Here is a 22463-nt window from a genome sequence, read left to right as displayed (position 1 = left end):
GTGTGTGATATACTGATTAGACTCACTGTGCTGCCAAATAATGAAACCACACATGAAATAATTTAAAAATTCATTTATTATTTCAGATTTTTTTTCGCCTTTGTTATACAAAGATGTTAAATAACTTAAATACATTCTTACCAGTCATTTGTGATCTGTTTATACCTACAAGCTATACACATGAGGTAGAGGAAAATAATTTAGAGTTCCCATAAGACATGAATAAGTGAACATGGACAAAGCTTTGTTGGTGTAATATCATCACAAAGGGCAATACATGGTTGGTGTGTTTTATCTTTGTTTTACAAGCACAGCACAAATCCTAACAAAAAAGTACATGTACATGTAAAGTGACCCAAAGGTGAGTAGAAATCAGTCCACACTGATGCAATCATCAGTTTATACCGCAGTACATACAGTGGAAACCAACATTACAAAGTCACGAATCTTTTCACAAAATAGGTGATTATACAAACAGATCAAATCCTATAAAAATATACTTGATGACTGTGATTTTGTTTGAATACTTGCAGAAATGTCTCATCATGTGAATGAATACAGGACAGCTAAAGGTGAGTTGATTCTAAATTTGTTAGGATTTGTTAGTGCTTTAGAAAATAGACAACACTGAGATATGAAGTGAAATATGTTGATAGAATACACTGCTTCTTGAAGCCTCCACCCCAAAAGGAACAAACACCCAAAAGAGACACAGTAAAAAATACAAGATATAAAATCAATTTAGACTTTGACGTTATTTACACTAAACACATGCTCATAATATATTTAAAAATAATTTATCTTTCATTTTTTTTTCTACAAAATAGAATTTTGTACATGATCCACTGACGACTAAACAGTGCAGAGTGTTGGATTTGAGAATATGGATGACTGTGACATCTAAAAAGCGGCTGGCTGCTGCATCATGCTCCTCTTCCTTGGGAGAAATTTTTAGGTCTATGTACAATCTATACACAAACAAAAATGCACTCTGTGTGCATTTGGTATTCCTGTCATGTCTGTTTTAAATCCATTCAACAGTAGAGGACTTCACTGTGTTTGGGCCGAGGAGTGTGTGGAGCGAGCACACACCAGAAGCTGTGGGAAGCAGGCATTTATGCTTTGAGTCTCAGCATAGCTATTATGGTTTCCATGTAGCGTGCAAAGTTCTATGTATATGTTTTGACCGGTCTTTATTTGGCGTGCCTTCTCATATCAAAATGCTTGGAATTCATCTCCTCAGGACAAATAAGCCATGCAGGGTTGTCTTCCTAAAGCGTTATATGGCTGTCAAAGATGGTGGTTTTGATTTAAATGGCTGTCATTTTTAAGTACTAAACTGTCAGTTTTGCCACTTTTACGAAGATCTGGCACTGTGCGGCATTGATGATAGTAATGCTTCACAAGTGCGTCACCCTTTTTATTTTGCTATCAATTTCTGCTTCAGATGCTTGTGAGAGTTGAACATGTGCCTCACTTTTGTCTCTATACCACAGGAGAAGAAACCTTTGCTATTTACATTTAAAAAACAAAAGGAAAAAAAGGTTCTGCACTGCACTGTATCCATAAATACAGATCTTTAAATACTTTAAAGGGCTTTTGGGCTTCAGTGCGTGAATGGTGCTATAATACAAAGCTGGGTCCCTCACTCAGTAGTTAATTCACACCAATCTAAAATATGGCATATAGGGTCCTATATCTTATTATATATAACATAATATTCCCAGAAGCTAAGTGCTGAGAATACACTGAAATGTTACTGTCTGCATTGCTTGTGTGTACAAAAGTATTTAGCATAAGATTGTAAAAATGTCTTATGGAAACAATTTGATATTTTGGGAAATACAATTATTTGCTTTCTTCTTAACATGAACTCGCTTCGCATGAGAATATGACCGTCATATCTTTCTGCCGGTTAGCTTAGCTTAGCATAAACAGTGTAAACAGCTAACATAGCTCTGCTGGAAGGTGATTTTGTTACAGAGCCATGCAGCTGCTTCCTCCGACTTTTTTTTACAAAACACACAAGGCAAACCAGCTTTCTCATCAAGCTCTCAAGAAAGCGAATAAGTGTGACTCCTAACATGTCAAGCTGCTCCTTTAAAGTGTCGCTGTACTTGCATGGTGGGGTCAGACTGCTGCATTGCATTAACCGTGTCACTTGGTGCCAGGCACAACTATGAGAAAGCAAATTAGCCCGTGTATAAAAACAACTTCACTGACTTCAAAAGAAGACAGCAGATTAGCCAAACTCTTAGGTTTACATTTAGACATCAATTTACAGAATATTACACAAATATTAGTCTTATAAGGTATATTCATATTAGCTACGAAGCTTATACTTTCATCTTCACTTGAGCAAATCTGCAGACAAGTTAGATTTCAGTCTTAGTTGCCTCATACTGTTTGAACTTATATTGTACACACTGCATGTCTGTATGTTGAATATGGCTCAATGTAATTGTGGCAGCTGAGGAGGAAAAGACGGATATGAAATGGTAGGGAGCTACATTCCTCCAGTTCTCCACAGTTTTCTTTACAACTTCAAAGTGTTCAAAAGAAACTAATAAGTAGATTTAATCTCCACAGAGCTCCACAAATTTTGATCTGAGTCACACGTGGACCGTCTGCTGATCACCTGCTGCAATGATGTCGGCTGTAACAACAAGGCCACTGTCATCTCCAACTTGGATTACATTTGCACCATTTCTTTCTATTTTATCCAAACAGATATAGTGGTTTAAGTTATTCCCTGAACACTGGTTCGCTCAAGGCCGAGAATAGCCTAAACTGACTGGTTTAGTTCTTTTCTGTTAATGTATTTACTAACAGCTTCATATTATATTATTTTTTTAAAAAACGAGATTTCTTTTCTCCCAGTGAAGGAGTAGTTCCAAAGGATCTATAAATTATCCACAGCAAGACATCAGACACTAGTGTACTGCTTTCCAAAGGGCCTTGTCGACATGAATCAAAAAGAAAAAGAAGCACACAAACAAGAAAACATTTGTGTGGTTAGTGGTTTGTTTTAACATAGTTAGATAAGTGGCTTATATAATATCATTACAATATAACTGAATTTATTTACATACATATGCAAACACACAACGTGTGTGAGTGTAAATATGTGCGTGTAGAGTAATTCTTACACCCTGTCTTTTGTTTTTTAGCAGTCTCTGAATATGGTTTTCATTGCCATAAAAAGTCGTCACTCGAACTCCTCCCTCCTCACTTTCTACCACGTGCTGACAAACACACACATAAAGATCGACAAACACACACTCACACATACACACCATTCCTCTTTGGGCAAAGCCCCAGAAATCAGTCTGTTGGTGTCACTGTCCTTATGCTGGATCCTCATTAACTGGACGCTAAGCTGTTTTTCTCATGGTGGATTTTTTAAAAAAGGAAAGTAAAATCTTCTCGCTTCAAGGCAACGGTGTGATAAAAAGCTTGAGATGTTGACCCAGTTGTCTGAGAAAGTTTTTATTCTGCAGGACCTCCAATACCCAACCCACAGAAATCCCTCAAAGTGCTTATTGCTTCTCGGCTCGCTCCTCTTTTGTTTACAGAACACTGTTCCGACCCTGGAAGCAAAACCTTGCATGAGAACAAAACGACCGCTCCTCTTCAACACAACCACCATTACCTCCCTCCGCTGGTGGAAGGCGCTGACAGGTGACTGGTTTAGCCTTTGCAGGTGTACACCTCTTCTCTCTGTGTGCACTGCTTGCATTCGACATAACAGCACCAGCGCACCTGGCACTGGCACGGCCGGGTCACCTCCCTGCTTTGAGTGTTGTGGCCTCGCCCGCAGCAGATAGCGTCGCAGTTCTTGTCCTTGTAGCACTTGCGTGCTGCGGTGCCCGACGAGTACTTGCTGGGTCTACAGAAACTGGGCGAGTCCTCGATGTGGAGCAGGTCCATAGTGCGGGGGATCTGATCATTCAGGCCGGGCAGGGGCTGTGGCGGTGGCTCCTGCAGGCCTCGGCCCGTGGAGATCTCTCCTTCCCCGGTGGCCTCATTGGTGGAGCTGCCGACCTTGACGGAGGCCTCGTAGCGCGATTTGAGCTGCTTTCCGATCTCATGGAAGGGCAGGAGCTGCCTCCAGCAGGTCTGGACGGTGCAGGAGCCAGAGACGCCGTGGCATTTGCAAGTGGTCTCCACTCCAGCCTTGATTACCTGGTCAGAGACAGAGCAACACTGTTCACTACTGCGAAACATTAAAGGCATATAATGAAAGCTGTGTAATTTAACAAGCCTCTGTTTAGTAAGCAGCACTTCAAAGATCCAGTTAACCCAAATATACTCATAATGAGATGAACAGGGTGGAGTGCAGTGGTTTGGGAGGCATATAGACATAATGGGAAATTATTGCATTCATTGTTCTTTTTTATATCATAACAAAAGGGAAAATCCAAGGTTCTGCTTATTGCTCATGAACTAAAGGAGAACAATGTAGGACTTTGTCTGAAACTTCATATAAAAGATCAAGTGAATAATAGTTGGTGGATGGGTTGATTTTGTTATAACTATGGATGAAATTTTGATTAAACTCTGTTACAGTTATTATGGTAAGTGAGGGGAGGTTATAGCTAAGAAGTACCCACAAAGACAGTCCATTTAGACAGCCATGGGAACAAGAAGCCTTTAATACTTGGACACTGGGCACTATAATTGTCCTTTGACTGTAAATGTGTTTTCTAAACCCAGAGTGGATCAACCTAATCTTCCAGTGTGGTCATTTTGTCATAACACAGTGTTAAGTCATGCAAACAGTTGGAAAAAGAAAGAACAGTAAAGACAGTATTTTCTTATACTAAATGGTACATAACTGTGAATGAAAACACAGAGGCTGTCAGCTGAAAAGACCACAACACGTTATTTTAACACTACTTGACCTCTTAGCGGTCAGCCAAAGTTCATTTCTGCATCAACCACAATGTTAAAAGCAGTATGTGTGCGAAAATCAATGACAATAACACATTGTCTTAGATGGGGTTTGGATAGAATCTACATTTCTTTCTCAGACTGTGAAAGAGATCGGGGAGCAGGAAGTGCATATTCATCACACCAGCAGGTCAAGAAAATTTGATAGGTCAGCTTTTAAAATGTCGGGGGGGTGCAGAGGCTAGCACATTCCAGCTTCGTCCTTCGTGTGGGAATTCATCTTGAGCGAATGCGGCGGTACACCTCACTACATGTGCATTTAGCAAAAAAAATAGGGAGCAAAAACAATGTTGTAAATCTTTTATCACAAATAAAATCTCCAGAGAGATTGGATTTTGTAGAGCCAAGCTGAAAAGGAAGAGCACGTATTGGTCTTTTGGGAGAGTTTTGTGTCTGCTAACATTTGGGAAGTGTGCCTCTGCAATAATTCATTTTGAAACCAAAACGAAAATGGCTAGAATAGGAGAGAAGCAGAGTAAGAGAAACATAGTCCAGACTTTTAGTTTACTTTGGCTTGACAGATTAAAATCATTCCCCCCCCCCCCTTTTTTTTTTGATTTCGCTATTTAAAAAAAAAAACACTTCCAATGTGAAAAACCTATATTTGCTCACCACAAACAATTGCTGAATTGTGCCAGAGAAGAAATGAGAGTTGTTGCCTATCTAATTTGAGAAAGAAAACCAAATATTGACTAATGAGCGCTTTTGGGTTTTACCAAATTTACAGTAGCAATTACTTTAATCAGTTTAGGTTTCGTGGAGAAACTTGAAACATGACCCTATTTTTTCAGTATTTCCACTCTTCCCAGAAGCCCCTTATATAACTAAATCAGTATCGCTCTGCTGTGGCCATATTAAATTCCTCTTTGGACATTGAAACTATATATTTGGACAGAGCTCTTAGTCTTGGACGAGGAGGTTTACCAGCACTGTAATGTTTAAACTCTAGTATTACAAAAGCACATCCAAAAATATGATAGTACAACATATCCAGGTTAAAGTGTACAATAAATCTTTACTTTATGTTGCTTTTATCTACACAACTGCACACAATATTGTATGATTACAGATTTCCCATCGTTTAGCTGTTTCGTGTGAGCAACATTTGTTTAAACACAGTCCGTCGCTCCAAATGAACTGCGACCCTGTTTAAACTGGTTTCTTTTATGAGAGTGTCCTGGTTAGATTCATGTGCGCATTGTAGCTCAACTTTTGTTGTTCCACCTGTGGAAATTTTTACTTTAATAAAAGGCAAATTAAAGTGACAGTTGTGGCAAATATACGGCTATGAAATTATCGTGTGATTATCTTTTCGTTCCTTTGTGTGGAACTCCCTAAAACTTTGTGTACATGAATAACTGTCATAGTGAGTCATGGTTTAATGCTCTGGACAAATTGTTAGCTATAAAACACAGTTGCTGTCACAGACAAGCTATGATAATCAGTGAAGTATTTTTCTTCCATGTAGCTGTGGGGACTCACAAGAAACAGACTGAAGCAAGAATGTTTAGAAGTATTGCAGTGGAGTCCAAGATATTTAGACTTTTTGTCTGTAGGGACGGTGAAGCTCCAGAAACACTGGATCCCTCACTTCCCGTGGTGCAGTTTGATGGTGTCTTTTAACTTCCTGACTGGAAAATAAACAATGGCATCAATTACAATATCGATAACATTCACAGGCCCACTTACCTTCATGCCCACATTTGTGTTGTGCATGTCCACACGTGCGCGCAGGTCCTTGTTGGAGCGTTTGCCCAGGAAGTCCTTCACAAACTTGTTGGCGTATTTGAGGTTGTCTCCGCAGCCCCCCCACTGCCAGGCCTTTCGGTTCTCCAGGTCCGGGGCCTCGTCACACGTGCAGCGCTCCATGCGTCCTGCGCTGCAAGCTTTGGCCATGGCGTGGGTTAGGCCCGCTGAGGAGACGGCATACAAGAAGGCTGTCTCTTTAAATCCTGGAGAAGAAGAAATGAAAGGTGGTAAGTGCCCAGGAGTGAATCAGGTTTGTTTCTAGAGTTCCCAATGAAAAACTATCAGGACTATTTATTCAGCTGCTCATACCTCTTTTTAGGATATTGGCTCGGTGGCGCCCCTCTAAGGTACAGTTCCACCTCTCAAAGCGGAATTGATACTGGCATTCTAGTGCGCTCATAGTGATGGCCTCCCTCAGGGTCTCCGCCACGCCCGGGTCTCGTCTGCACATCCTGCGCTGCTTCTTTTCCAGTTTGAGCCGGTCGCACAGCTTGTAGTGGGCCCTGCCCACGTTCTCCTCTGGTAGAGAGTTCAGTGGCAGGATAGACAACGGTTCATTACCTGTCAACCTAGAAGAAAAGATCACAGACACAGTGGGGTCCATTGAAACAGCGCACAGAGAAGGAGAGGATACGTCTTGATAAAGTATCCAATAAAGCACAGGATGCTGACCTTCCTGGATAAACAATAAGAGTCGCAAAGATATACTACATAAACAGAACAGGAAGCACAGCTGGGGCATACAATGCTCAAAAGTTTGGTTAATGTTCAAATGAATTCAGCTGTTCGGTGGTTAATGTTCAGGGGAATTCAACATTTGCTGGAGATTGAGATCAACCTCCAGCACAGTCCCAGTGGAGAGCAAATTCTGTGCAGAGGTGGAAAACTTCTTCTTCTCATAAAGTTCCTGACACTATTTTGTCGCTGTTTTAGAGCAGTCAAACCACAGGCCCAGACACTCACTGACTACAGTATTTAACACTGTATTTTAAGATTAAACTGCATATTATAAGAAACAAAGCAGCGTTCTGCTGGGATGGGACATATTTGAAACAAAGGCATGCTGTGAACGTGACAGTCATGCCACATGCATGTGAAACAGTAGCCAGCAGATGCTTGGTTTAATATTTATATCATATCCTGAGGGAGGGGTGTCACTCACAGCAGCGTTGTATAGATTTAAACATGATCACACAGCAGGATTTACACTCTCATTATAGAATCCCCATAACAAAAGTCCAGCATTCAGGGTCTTGAAGCAGCAAGCCATTTGAAACATAACAAGCAGAAGGTTCAGTTTTAAACATGGTATGGAGAACATGTGGTAGACTTGCACTCCTTTCGTCAGTTTATTTAAGGGAAGCGTATATAAAACACACAAAGCGGGGGACTGCCACATAGCTGGCAAAACCTACAACCAGCGTTCTGAGGTTGTGATGGGGAAAGCAGAGCATTACTTTCATAAACACACACAGGGGACATGACTGTCAGCCTGCGACCATTTTGGTCACACCAACTGACAGGACTGGCACCACAGTTGTTCATTATGTGTAATTTCTGGCCTCCTTTACACCCTTAAAGTGAAACTGAAGAATAAATGGATTTACAGAACTCACAAAAGCGAAAGTCCTCAGGCCCATGTGTCTTTGCAGCCGAACATCAGACTTTTAAAAGACTCGTGTGCATGAACTGACACCTCACTTATCAATGACGTTGATGAAATGCAGGAATACTGCTTCTGGTTTTCACTGTAGGCTAAAGTGTTAATTTTCCATGCTTGTAAAAATGCACAAGGGAAGGTTTGAAGCTTTGCACTGAATGACCTATTGACACAGTACATGACAGCTACTGGCAGCTAAAAGCAGAATGAGAGGAGGAGACTGGAGACAAGTAAGAAATTATTTTAATTTGAAAGAAAAGTGATACAATCAGAATCACTGCCTTCAGCTTTGATGGTAGTCTGGAAACAAATGAAATTTAATATTTAAAATTGTAATAAAGCCTGTCATATTTCACATGTCAGATTCTGCTTTTCAAAATAAACCTAGACAAAAAAAAGTGTATATTAAGTGAGACAACAATCATGAATTGTTGTCCTTTCTGTCCTGGTTGTAAAACGTCTCCACGCCGCCAAGCAAATTAAAACAAGTCCAAGTATATGACTGTGAACAGTAACCACAGTATATGGGAATCCTGCCACGTAGTTAAATACAGCCAAGCGGTATAAATAAAAAATATTCTATAATATTTTTGCAAAGGTGCAGAGCATCTGCTGGATGTCCGCACCAGGTTAGTTAATGCATCACAAGTGTTGATCGCTGATCCACATTACTTAGACGTTAGACGTCATTACTGCTTGTCAGAGAGGATTCTGTCACCACTCATACTCACTTCAGCCTCTCACAGAAGGTCACAGGAGTTCTTCAACAAGAGATTTGTTTTATTAAGTCCAATAACTGACTGAAATGTTTCCCCTCGAGCCCTTAGCTTCATATCAGTGGACTTAATAGTTCACAGATGCTACATGATATTTGCATTCTGCTTGAGAATCTGAGCCATTGAATCGAAAAGTAGTCGTGCTTTCAGATCGGGTGAAACGGCTTCCTTTTTATAAAGCCTGTTTGCCTTTTTCTTAACTTGTCTGACAGCTATGAATTTCAAATGGAAACCTGGCAAGCTGTGTCTTGACAGAGATTGCTCTCCCGACACACTTAGAGAATAAAAAAAAATGTATGGTTTGAGGCGTTCAGAACCAGACATACGCAATGCACGAGAACTCTGACATTTTCCTTTTAATTGTTTCATGCTTTGTTAAAATACATTCTGATAACAATGCCAAGGGAACATACTCGAAGCCCCAAAACAAACAAATCCGTCTGACCTGGTATGCATATGACTGACAACCGTTCCACAACATTTCTCTGGCAAGCCAGCAGTCAGGGATTGACTGATGGCGCCACGTGGAGCACCTGTCTAAGACCATTTCAAACAGCAGAGGGGAAGATTAATACAGAAAATTAAAGAGATTTCTCACATCCACACTATGCTAAATATTTTACTACGGTATATGTCTGAAAATGAACAAACACAAATATTTCTTGAATTTGCACCATGTGCGATTTTAAAAAGACCTCCAACTGCCAAATGGTTGTCTTAATTTACCTAATACCACCAACGTGACGCGCACGTTCCTCCTGAAAGACATGCATAGTAACACGTATCGGCATCATCTCTTCCAAAAGCCCACATGCCTCATTAGAATGACAGGCCTCAACTGTCTGTGTGACGTCTGCTTGTCTGAGACAAAAAGATGGTCTGAGCAGAGCTGGAAGGAGGCCAAAGATGACATGACACTGATCTCAGCGCTACTGTCTCTGTGGCTTTTTCACACAAAGGCATATTTCTAGCAAAGACAGCCTGAGGACTAAGTGTGGAGCAGAGAGTAGTGAAATACTTCTACACATCTCCAGAGAAGAGCAACTACCGGCCAGGGCTCGCTTCTCTGCGATGTTTCCACTCTGTGGTAGACCAGAAAACAGTCAAATAGTATCACAGATGTACGCTGCCTCAATTTCGTCGGTCTTTAAAAAACTACTATTGACAAGTGGACTTGCTTTTTACCATTTACAAGTGAGGGGTTGATGATTTTAATGTGGTTCAAATAAAGATAATATTTAGACTGGATGCAGCACTGTGACCCCTGCTGTCACACAAAAGAGTCACACATTCCAATATGGTGATCTGCAAAAAAAGTATCACTCCGCTGTTTGCTGAAGAATGAACTCGTTCAACTCACAAAGAGGAAAAAAGAATTGGACAACAGTTCATCGGTTGAATCCCCCAAATCATTACAAATCTGAACTCGAAATCTTCGGACAAACGGAAATCATTAGTGTTTTCTTGTAATAGTGAACATTTTCACGAGGGACAACGGAGAAACAAAGCCACATGTTGCCTGTGACAACTCAGTGAATCTCATAATCCTGTAAAATATTGATCCATTTTTATCTCACTCACCTTTCACTGATTAAAGATCAAGAGGATTCAGGAAAGCAAGAGAAAAATCTATTTAGGATGATTTAACGTGTTGGTAACACTTTAGTGCTGCATCCTATTTCCATTTGCCTATAATGAAGCAAAGTTCAAAGGTGAATGAAACAAAGAATCACTGCAACTTTTCAGATTTGGGTGACTTGGTAGCCAAATGGTTAATGCGCGCAACACGTGTCAAGCAACAAGTTCCCAGTTTAAATCCTGGCCAGCTGAACATTACTGCGAGTCATTCTCCTGCTCACCTTCCCCATATTTCACATCTCTCTCCACTATAGTAATAAATACAGCCAAAAATGGCAAATAGAAAAAAAAGAAGAAAAATATTGATTTTATCTGTTAAACAAAAATAAATCATTTATACTGAATGTCATTCACTTGCTCTCCTCACCCACATTTCATGTCACTATCAACTTTAACTACCAAATAAACATGGCTTTTTTTTTCCTGTGTGTTCAATAAAATGTGGATTAATCCTTAGATGCATGAGTGATTGGACGCTACAGTCTTCCATAAGTGGGTCAAAAATGACCCGTATGAGAATTAATGTGTTTTTATACCATTTTGGTTAACAATAATCATTTGTATTATTGTTTGTTTTATATTTCTGTTCACAAAAGAATGATTTGATGTTTGAAATGTGTTTATTTTTCATTTTGTTTCAGATTTTGAACATTTTAATAATGGAAAAAGAAGAATATCAACATCCATTTTACTGACATTTTTCCACTCTTCTCCTCCAGCTGTTGCTGCTCTCTGTCCCTCCAAGTTTGTGCACTGCATCACTTCTTGTGTGATATTATCAGTGATAAGAGGTTGAAGTAGTAATACAAATATTACAATTTCTTTAAAAGTATAAAAGGTAACTTCAAAATTTAAATGGAACTATATCAAAAGCATGTTTTTTGAGGAATAGCTGAACTTTTCATTACAAAGATATTGCAAGAAAACAACCTTACCGGGTCGTTTTTGACCCACTTATGCATCTAAGGGTTAATCATTTTGGCAACAATCTATTTAATATCTAGATCTTTACAACAATCCCTAAAATATTAACTCACAAAACATAAAGAATAACACTTCACAGACTACCAACTCAAGCTTTGTGAATCTAAAGTGAGCTATTTAACAAAATTAATTATTATTGGCATTAATAAGGCCACTAGTTAAAACTTCTACACTCTTTATAACAACAGGTGCCTTATTAGGAAGCGATACCAAATGTAGAACACAGCTGATATGATCAAATGTACACATGATTTTGAGTGAAGCACATGCATCGCAACAGTATCTACCTCAGACTGAATCAGAAAGTAAGCACATGTGTTTTCACATCATGGACCATTTTCTGTAGGTGTTTTTGTTTGAGGTGTTGTTTGAGGTGTTGGCACAGCAACACCAATTACACATGGAATATAACACCAACATATAAAACTCATTATTATCCTATGTGAGGTGGGATTCTTGCTGATGTTTGCTCAGCTTTGCTTTTTCCACTCACACACTTGCCTCTACACACTCCTCGCAGACATCACTGACCTACTCTCACGCTGCACCTCCTCCGCTGTCTTTCACTTAGTAACCCTGGAGTTTGTTTAGTCCTTTCTCTCTACCTGTCAGCGCCTCCCATTGCCCGTGACATTTACTTTATATACATTTTCCAATGCAGCGGGGTTCAGTGAAAACGGCTCATTTCACGCGGTGGAGCCTCAGAGTCGATCCCTGGAGGAAATCATTGACTAGCTCTAAACTTTGCCATCATCACTCCTCTCCGGCTTTACACTCGAGTCGTGGCAGTGACCCTCAGCTGGTAATTCTGCTCATTCTTCATTAGTTTGGTATGTAAATAGTTAAGGAAGCACCATAATACTTGAACTCTTTCGTAGTGGAAAACGTCACTATTACTTTGACTTTCTTGGCCTAAACAAAGCACTTGCTGCAAGTACCGACTGCAAACACACAGCTTTGTAACTGCTGGTGTTATTCATACACTCAGACTAACGTATAGGAACAAAGGCAGCTCAGTCTGTGTGTGTACATTAATCTCAAGAGGCTAAAGCAGTCCAAGCTGAAATCTTTACACACAGTAGACGTAACACGGACAATTGATCGATTATTCACTTAAGTCCATTGTCGATACAACAAGCTAAATATTCTGTTGTTAAAATTAAATTATTTGTCGCTTTTTATGTTTTATACTAGCGTAAAATCAGCATGATTGGATTTTGGGCTTTAGGCAGAACTGGAACCCAAACAAAAATAACATTACATTTTATTGACATGAGCCTAAAATGGTTAATGAATCATCCAGGGCTCTGGCTACAGGCCTCTATTTATGTTTATATCAGGTATCAGTAAGGTTTCTGTTTAAATCTTCTGCAGGAGATATCCGGATTAGATAAACAAGTGTTATTACAGATTGCTAAACTAATGTTGAGCAATATCAGTGCAATAAAAACAAGCCACAGGAAGTTAAAACACACAAATTATTTTCGGATTTTACATAAAATAAAATGCTAAGCGAAGTGACTTGACAGGTTTCAACCAGCATCTGTTTATCTGCCACAACAGACAAGTGCTGGGTGAGTTTGTGTATGCACTTACCATATACACGTGCATGTATCCATATGCAAGTACATATAGGCGCTTACAACCTTAAGTCAACACCTACAAGAGCCAGTCGTGGCTGAACGCGCCCAGGCAGAAAAAGCACAAAAGCCACAATTTCTCCATCAGCCTGAACTTGCAGGTTGTGTGGTCTGGTGTCTCCTAGATCACAACCAGCCCCCCCACTCCTTCTCCTCCTCCTTTTTTTCCCCCTTCTTAGAACTTCCCCTATTCCCACTGGTCAATTACTCTAAACGGACGTCAATCATTTGGCCCAGCTGTTGGCTCAAAACAAAGCCTGCTCTAGACAAAACCACCGCTGTCTGCGAGCCGAACCCGCACAAGACAATGACAGACATGAACATGTGTCCTGGAACAGTTCAGCTGTCATGAAGACAAACTACTGTGTTCACCTGAGACTCATCTGCGTATCCTAAAAAATGGCATTGTTCATTAAATTAAACACTGAGTTTTTCTAGGAAATTACTCTCTTCATTGCTGATCTCCTTTTCTCTCTTTCACTTTTTCCTCCTGCCTTCACAGCATTTGAAATGCTCCTTTTGGGGGGGAAAATTGTGTGCTTTTCTCAGAAATGTTGGATGAACTTCAGACCACCCTGCCCAAGTCCCATCTGGTATATCACGGCCGGGCCATGCCAGAGGTAGTAGGAATGTGAGCGTGTGTGGTGTTTTCCCTCTGGCCCACTCTAACTATGGCTGACACTGTGCTCCACAGCTTTGACTTGAATAATTGAAGAAACCATGAATCAGTGTCAAATGACTCTCTGGTTCAGGGAGTCTCCGGGCTATTGTCCACCTCCAAGACATTTAGAAGACAAGAAATCCTGCGCTGAACTCTGACATTTTCTTCATAGTGATACCGTTTGTTCCCTGAATCATTAAAACCAAAAATAGGGGAAAGAGTAAACGATTATGTATGAGGCCAAGATAAGATTAGTCCCCGGTTGAAAGCACTGGGTGTTGTGATTACTCCTAACAAGCTGTGACTGACACAGTACAGTAACATGACAAAACGACTTTGAAAACAAAGTGGTACTGGCCTGGGACTTAGTAAGTCATTATTAATTGAGTAATGAGCCTTTCTGCGTAGTGGGAATGTCATGCAACGTCTAGAAGCACTGCTGTTCACAATGCAAGGGGGGAAAGTCCGCTATCTTGCATGACTTAACAGGATATGACCCAAAGTTATGTCATCTGCTGTCCCTTCTGGTCATTTACAACCCACACAGGGCATGTCGGACTACTCCCACTAATTGGCTGATCAGGGCCTGTACATGTACTCTCTTGATATTTTAAATGCGAATGACATATTAAATTTTAAGTCAGTTTTTCACACAGACAGATTTTTTTTCAAGTCATTTAAAAAAAAAAAGAAAAAGAAAATTCACGGTTTGGTCTAATTTTTTAATCCACAGCCGTGACTGTGAGCACTGGTAGCTGAGCAGTAGGTCTACAGGACCCGGGTTTGGAAATGGGAGTGTGGGGCATGGTAAGAGGTTTAACTGCTATGTGAGAACTCAAGGCTTCTAAGGTCAGCAGCTCAGTTATAGTCACTGTGTGACTGGCACAGATTGGGCGCGCTGCAGTGTCCGCATGACTCCCCTGTTCTAGCCCACACCATGGCACAGAGCAGCCCTGTACCAGCACACCGACACACCAAACACGTCCACGCACACATACTGTACTCGGCTCTCACCGGTTCGCACATGCTGACACAAGAGCCAGACTGCGGTCTTTTGGTGAGAGACAGTTTGACTTTAAACTCAGTTCAACAAAGCAGATATTTAAATAAGCGCACAGACTAGACATGTCAGGCAGTATGTAAAGCCAAACCACAAACTCCAAACAAAAACCTGACTGTTTGATGTTAACGCCAGTCATGCGTCAGTGGCTTCGGTTCATTATTTACTCTTGCAACTGAAAGATTAGGTTTTCCTTGACAGGCCAACTAGAGCCCAAAATGCAGCGTTACTCCTTTAATCTCCTGTGAAATATTAAAGCTCACTTTTTGCATTTTCAAAGATAAAGGCAAGTAGTTTTGTTTATTCATCTCGCCTGACAAATACTCCCCAGTAGCATTTTCCTAGTGTTTTTGTGCATGCACACACAGCTCATATCGTTTAGAGTGAAAAAATTTGCCTCTCAACAACTGCCTGATGATTAAAGCACCACAAACCAGTTGAAAGCCATGCAAATTCCCAAAATGAAACAGAAGCTCCTCCAGGGTTAATCAAAGAATGTCGGCGATCCCTTGGCCCATTCATGTCAGTGTACGTCTACTGTGTCCATTCTCAAACTAATGCTCAGGCTTTGTGGATAAATAGGCCTATTGGAGCAAACCTTGGTGTATATAACAACACCCATTTGACAAACACACACATTCAAGTGGAGAATCTGAGAGCACATCAGGTCAGGCTTCTTTAGAGCTGTGTTTATACAAGATGTTCGTCAAGATAAAGTGCAGCAATAGTCTAACACTGCAGTTATGAAAAGGTACGGTGAACTTTCTTTCATCCTTTATGAGAGTCAAAATCTTTGCAAATAAGGGAATGAGATTAGAATACTATACCAACTGCTGCAGTAAGACACTTTGCGATTTTAAATACAAATAGAATAATTTGTTAAAATCTCTTTTAGTTGGACATCAGAAATGCAGAGAGATTCAGTAGAAGGCCCAAACCTTAAGTGAGGGTTTTGTCAGTCTGCTAATCTTGGCCCATGTGAGGTGCCATGTCTCTTCTATCCCCACAAACTAGGCAGAGAAAACTCTCCTGTGGTCGAGGATGGAAAACACAGGACATAGCGGTCGCACTAACTAGCATCATCTCATCAATGCCTGACCACTAAAAGTATCTTGAGTCTATATTAGTTTTCCTGTTTTGCAAATTGCCCATGTCTCCATCTCCATCTGCAAAGATCATCATATGTTTGCAGTTTGACCAACAAGAGTTTCCTTTGATGGGAGTTTCCTCCCTGTATCTTCTAACTATCCACCAATGAAGTGCACAGCTGACTGGTGGAGCTGAGCTGGAGCTGCCGTCCTGTTATAATCAAACATGCCTTAGCTGTGGTCTCTCTTCGGCATGCTGATGACACAAGAGCTGTACGTCCTTACATTGTAAGTATGCCAAATACATTTTAAAAGCCACACCAAACCATGTAATCTTCAAAAATATCCAGTGCAACCGTGTTATTATACAGTATGAGCCCTGAAACAGCCCACTATAGAGACCACTGAAACCTTCACAACAAAGGTGCGCACCAGCTTCTGTAGTTTTTGATGATTCAACCCGTAAAAGCAACCGCTGAGCTCTGCATCATTCACATCAAAATGTGCAGAAAAGTGAGTTTGTGCTCTGTAACTCTAAATTAAAGGACGTTTTATACTCATTATGCAGATTGACCACAACTAAGCAAAATGCAGCCTTGATTATTTTTGCACAGACTTGGCTGCCTTTACATTTATTTTCACATTTCATTTCCCATTCTCCTACCGTTAAACAAGAAAGTTACAAAGCACTGATTGAGGACCATCCTGCACTCTCAGAAGATGCTGCACCACCCTGTGGCATCCGTGGGCACAGCAGGCCCCTCCAGAAGGCTGTCAGAGAGCAGAGAACTCAAAGCAAAGCGTGGCTTAGCTCAAATCTGGATGTATCACACAGAAATATAAAGAAAACAAAGCTCTCTCTTTTAAGAGACCATGTGGTCAGTTATCTAAGCCTCCAGGTTTGCGTGATCTCACCACACTACACTTTCACAGCGCCAGCGCTGAGAGAATCCTATCTTCTTGGCTCATGCTAAAGTGATACCCTTTGAGGTGTGGCTGTAGCCACAGGATATCCTATGAAGTTGGGAAATCCCTCTATCAACGGTGCTCCCCGCCCTGCTGCACGTCAGGGCTAATCAGTCCTTAAGGCCTGGTAATGAGACGCCTGCCACCACTGTCTGCCAGGCAACGCCAGCCTGAGCCCACACTAACTCTGCTCCTTCTAATGAGTGGTAATCACCCAGCAGCTCCCCACAAACCACTGCAGGGATGCCGGCACGCACATAAGGCAGGCAAGCCAGAAGACAGGAGGGGAGAAAGAGGAGGGAACCAGAGGAAATGGATACATGGAGCTGCTTCAACAACAGATTGTAACATTTTTTGCGCTGTGCTAAAGAAATGAGGCTCCTTTAAAATACACAGCTGTATGATACACACCAGGAACTAACTCAGCAAAGTGATAAAAACCTTTTACAGCTACATACTAAAAAAATCACTCCTCCTCAATAAATTTACACACATCCCATTTGTTATCCTGTTGTTTTTGGCACGCTGCCTCTCGTAATGGAGCGCTGAAAACAATAATACCATCTGAAAGGGCATCAGGAGCAAACTGATGATAGATGCTTTAAGGATATCGCAGCAATTAAATAGCAAGTAATAGCAACCGCTATATTTGCTTCTTCCGGATGCTGCGGTGACTCTGTGATTGGTAAATCCCAGTTGCATGACTGTGGGCAGCCTTCCTGTATATGTCGCACATGATCTAAATAAAAACAAACTCTTGACTCAGTGTAAAGACTCACATTCAGCACAGTTTACAAGACCACAGAATGACATGCCTTTTACCAAAACTCAAATTTAAACCAACAGAGCTGTCTGAGAGTGCACTCTGACGGGGTGAACTGAGCAAACAAATGACTTCCTTCACTCACAGTTTATACAATATCTCATCAAGGTGCTGGAAGCTGAAGGACGGAAAACTCTGCGAGCATCTTCGATCCAGACTCTAATGATAACGGATTTAGCAGAAACAGCACCTGCCATAACAGGCTGAGGGAAAGCAAATGAGTGTTCACATTCTTGTGGCAAAGGATGACAATTTAAGCGGGTGCTTGACTACGCCAGGAATCCCACCCCACCCTCGGCTGAGTAGACTATGGGCAGGAGAGATTGTGTTTATGTTACACTTACGCTCCACCGCACTCTGGAAATTGGGTATGCAACATTGACCCTCTATTTTGAGTAAATCAGTACCCAGGAGGCCCTAGGATGCCTCGTACTCATGGAATATTTATTTGAACAGGTTTCTGTTAGTATGTCCCCCCGTCAAAGCTGAACAGGACTGTGCTGGAGCGTCACCGGTGTCGGGTTTCTGGGAAGCTGGCCACGGGGCAGTCACATTTTGTGTCTGTGTCACCTGTGCAGGCTCTTTCAGTGCGCTTCATGTTCCTCAGCTGCAAGGCTAAATCATTCACTGACACTCATTCATATTCCCCTTCTCACAGGGCCACAGAATAATAAATCTGGAGTATCGTAATACCACATGTCTCTCTGCACTACACAGGCCACAGACAGAGAACAGACTGACAGAGGGAATTGAAAACAAGTGCTAACTGAATAAGTAAATATGCATTACCATTAGAACCATTAAGTCTGATGTTAGTGCCAATTTGGCATGTCAGACTTAATACATGCTGCCTGCCAAGGGCGACACTGCAACAGGAAGGGAGACCGAAAGGCAGGGTTACATTTGTTCCTCCAATACAATTTTAGAACTGAATTGAAACCAAATACCAAGTGGGAGACAGAGAAAGTACTTGATACGTGCATGAGCATTACAAATGATGACGCTTTGCTCAGGGGGGGCTGAGATATTTCCATCATACAGACCTATTACAGGGGCCACACAACGTATTTGCATCACCCAGTATCCATAAATAACCGCCAACGCTTTCCGTGCAACACCATTTACCCAGAGACCTGAAAAAACTGGGTGTAAATTACAACAATCCGGTTTATTTAGACAGCGTTTGATATTCGCAAAGTGTTTCAGCACCTCCAAAGCTGGCGTCCTTTCGTGAGACTCTACAAGATAACCCGCGCCTCCAGGAGATAAAACCACTTCAACGGGTCGACAGGTCTGACACGCTAGTCTAACGGGCCCTTAGGGGACATTTTTTTGTGCTCTCTTGCAGATTCACAACAGTTCCCAGATCACCTAACACTCCTGGATCCTGCACAACACCCATACCTACCATAAATTTGACTCTGCTGGAAAGGCTTCAAGTGTCATCACTCTGCAGTCTGCAACCATTTGTGTGTGTGCATGTGTGTGTGTGTGTGTGTGTGTGTGTGTGTGTGCGTGCACAAGGGGGGCACTAACAATACTCATCAGCAGGGATATTTGTATATACTACAAAAAACAGCCCTTTTGTTTGTGTGTTTTGGCGTTCCAGGTGAAACACTGCTGACATGCTGACCTCATCTGAATGACCTCAGCTTGCCAGCACTGTAAATGTTCTTCTGCAGCTCAGACAGAAAAAGAAAGCTGAGAGTGCACTTCATGTGAGCAGACAAACCCGAGTTCAGAGCATTAGTGGCCACACTTCAATGTGGAGGTCATAGTGGGCTACACCTAAAATCCAAGGCGTTCCCTGGGAAGGACTGACTTTGAAATATACACCCTTGTGCTCTTTCTAAATTAAACATTATTGTGAGGATGACATGATTCATGCAGCTCTAAATTTCTCTGATTAATTTCCTAACACGTGCTCCAAGTGTTTTTATATATTTTTTTTTTTTTTAATGAAAAAAAAAATGATGGAGGTAGCAGAAAAAGCCCCTGCCAGAGTTGTGTGATGTTTATGCTGGAAGGGGGGGGATTTTTCTGTGCAAAGCTGAGCAGACGTTTCGGCCACTAGTTCAGTCAGTCAGATTTTGCTTTATTGTTACCAGCTGTTGAGTCTGAGGCATATGCACTCACCTTTAGCTCCGCGGCTGCTTGCAGAGTCGACTGAAGATATGATTTTACAAGTGTTCCAGCAAAATAAGCGACTCGACCGCTACCTGCCATTCAAAACGTGCCCAGTGGTAACTTTACAGTGGGCGCTGGCTCAGTTGTCAGGGAGAGAATGAACTCTGCTCGGCCAACATTACTGCGAGGCTGCGTTCATCCACCTATAATAGATGCTCAGATACTTTCTTGATAGTTTTTTTTTTTCTTTTAATGTGAGATCAAATCATGTGCAGCCATCCTGCAGCAAACAGCAGCTGGGAGGCCTCTGGGTGACGCCTCTCTGACCCGCACAGATCAGTGCAATCAAAACAAATCATACAATCTGATTTTTTCCCCCCCAAACTGACACGCAAATTTTCTGTGACTTAAAAGCAATTTTTTTAAAAAAAATGAATCATAGTGATAATAGTGCGATCTGCTTTGTAATTCAGCAACCAATCAAATCAATGAAAGCAGCATCAGACAGAGCGTGTGAGTCTCTTACCCGAAATAAGCTGCGGAGGGTCCAGGTAAGCTGAGAAGATACACTATAAGTGTGATCGATAACCATCCCAGGAGTAGGTGTCCATCCAGCATTTTGCTGCGGCTCCAGGGCAGATCATTTCGTTTCTCCTGAGTAGCTGTGTAAAATCCCTTGTTGAACGTTCAACACTTCTTATACAGAGAGGAGCTGCGCTGCGCTCCTCCCATCAGCAGAGAGAGAGAGAGAGAGAGAGAGAGGGAGAAGGAGGGAGAGAGAGAGAGAGAGAGCAGCATGGCAATACATACTGAACTGATTCACAATTCCCTCTCAGGTTTCACAGAGATTATTCATCTCGGTGTCTTAATTTATGATTGGTGTGACTGCTTCTCCTCTGTGGGCGTTTAGAGCACCACACAGCCAGTGTTTGTGAAGACTGAGGTCAGTCTGAGCTGGACTGCTCTCTATGATAAAATACCTTCAGCCACTGACACTTTATTTCCAGAATGGCAAACCCTGCACTGGTTTCAAGTAGCATAAAACAGCAATATACTGCAAAACATAAAAACTGTCTCCAATTTTTAATTTCTTTTTGCATTTTAAAACTGTTTTCTTACATGTAACTAGGCACATTTGCTAAAAGTATTACACTTAAGGAGACTTTAAGTATACTTAAGTGTTGCGCTTAAGTACAGTTGACATAGTTGACATAACAGACTCACCACAGGGGCAACTCTGTCTGCTGAGGAAGATCATGGGATATGACTGAAAGCACCAGAACAGGTACCGGAGCAGTTTGACCACAAGTGGGCCTGTTCATGACACTGGTTTGGTAACTTTTGCTTCTTAGAATGAACTTAAAATTGAAATTTGACCATATTTGGTGTATTTTTATAGACTATTGTCAATCAACAAGTTAAAATTTGCACCACCATTACCTGTAACATCATTTAAAACGTTTGCACATAAATATATTAGTATTAACAATCACTCACAAGAACATTTTCATTCCTTACAAGTTACATTTTACTTAAATAGGTTCTTTGTTTTTTTAACTTGAGAAAGTAGGATTTTAAATGCACTTACACTAACATTCAAAAGTTTGGAGTCACCCAGGCAACTTCATGCTTTTAACGAAAACTCACACTTTTTATTCATGTACTAACACAACTGCACAAGTGTTTTCTACTCATCAATTAGCCTTTCAACACCATTAGCTAACACAATGTAGCATTAGAACACAGGAGTGATGGTTGGTGGAAATGTTCCTCTGTACCCCTATGGAGATATTCCATTAAAAATCAGCTGTTTCCAGCTAGAATAGTCATTTACCACATTAACAATGTCTAGACTGTGTTTCTGATTAATTTAATGTTATCTTCATTTAAAAAAAAAAAAAAAAAGCTTTTATTTCAAAAATAAAGACATTTCTAAGTGGCCCCAAACTTTGAGTGTATAATGGAGCATTTGATAGATTCTAACAGTGTTCTTGATTTTGATCACTGCTGCTGCACTCATCTGGAGTGTTTATCATCCAAACTGGCTCAGACTTTTCTTCATGAGTCTGTGTTTTAAACTAGTTCACTCAGATACTCATATGTTGTCATTACTGTGTTGATTCCACCTGTCAGAAACACATCATACACTGCAGAAAGAGCTTCCTGTTTTATAGATTCTGGCTAAAGATTGTCTGGTGAAGTTAAATATCAGTCCGGTCTTGCCTTTTGCGAGAAACTCTGATCAGTTTCTCCTAAACCACATGTGCAGAGGTGAGTTCATCTGCAGTTCACAATGAAGTGAATTTGTCCGCAAATATAACTGCTGTAGGCGATTTCA

General features: G+C 41.1%; 1 protein-coding gene across 1 annotated transcript; it reads right to left on the bottom strand.

The window, feature by feature from the left end:
• Positions 1-58: 58 nt before the first annotated feature.
• On the bottom strand, positions 59-20809 carry wnt9a (wingless-type MMTV integration site family, member 9A). Its single transcript, XM_023270412.3, has 4 exons — positions 20652-20809; positions 7012-7271; positions 6643-6905; positions 59-4185 (listed from the first exon to the last, which is right to left on the bottom strand). Exons 1-4 carry the CDS (start codon positions 20741-20743, stop codon positions 3691-3693), a joined length of 1110 nt encoding a protein of 369 aa, XP_023126180.1. The 5' UTR covers positions 20744-20809; the 3' UTR covers positions 59-3690.
• Positions 20810-22463: the final 1654 nt, after the last annotated feature.

The sequence above is a fragment of the Amphiprion ocellaris genome, chromosome 10 (genome assembly GCF_022539595.1).
Source record: "Amphiprion ocellaris isolate individual 3 ecotype Okinawa chromosome 10, ASM2253959v1, whole genome shotgun sequence".
NCBI lineage: Eukaryota > Metazoa > Chordata > Actinopteri > Pomacentridae > Amphiprion > Amphiprion ocellaris.
Note: the sequence above shows the minus strand (reverse complement) of the source record. Positions and strands in the feature narration are given on the sequence as shown.

Bases quoted from the DNA above. Each gene is read 5' to 3' on its own strand.
- wnt9a (XM_023270412.3), bottom strand. From the start codon at position 20,743: ATGCTGGATGGACACCTACTCCTGGGATGGTTATCGATCACACTTATA. The intron at 7,272-20,651 runs GTAAGAGACTCA...CTTTTCTTCTAG, and splicing joins CCCTCCGCAGCTTATTTCGG to GTTGACAGGTAATGAACCGT. The intron at 6,906-7,011 runs GTATGAGCAGCT...CTTCTTCTCCAG, and splicing joins AGCCAATATCCTAAAAAGAG to GATTTAAAGAGACAGCCTTC.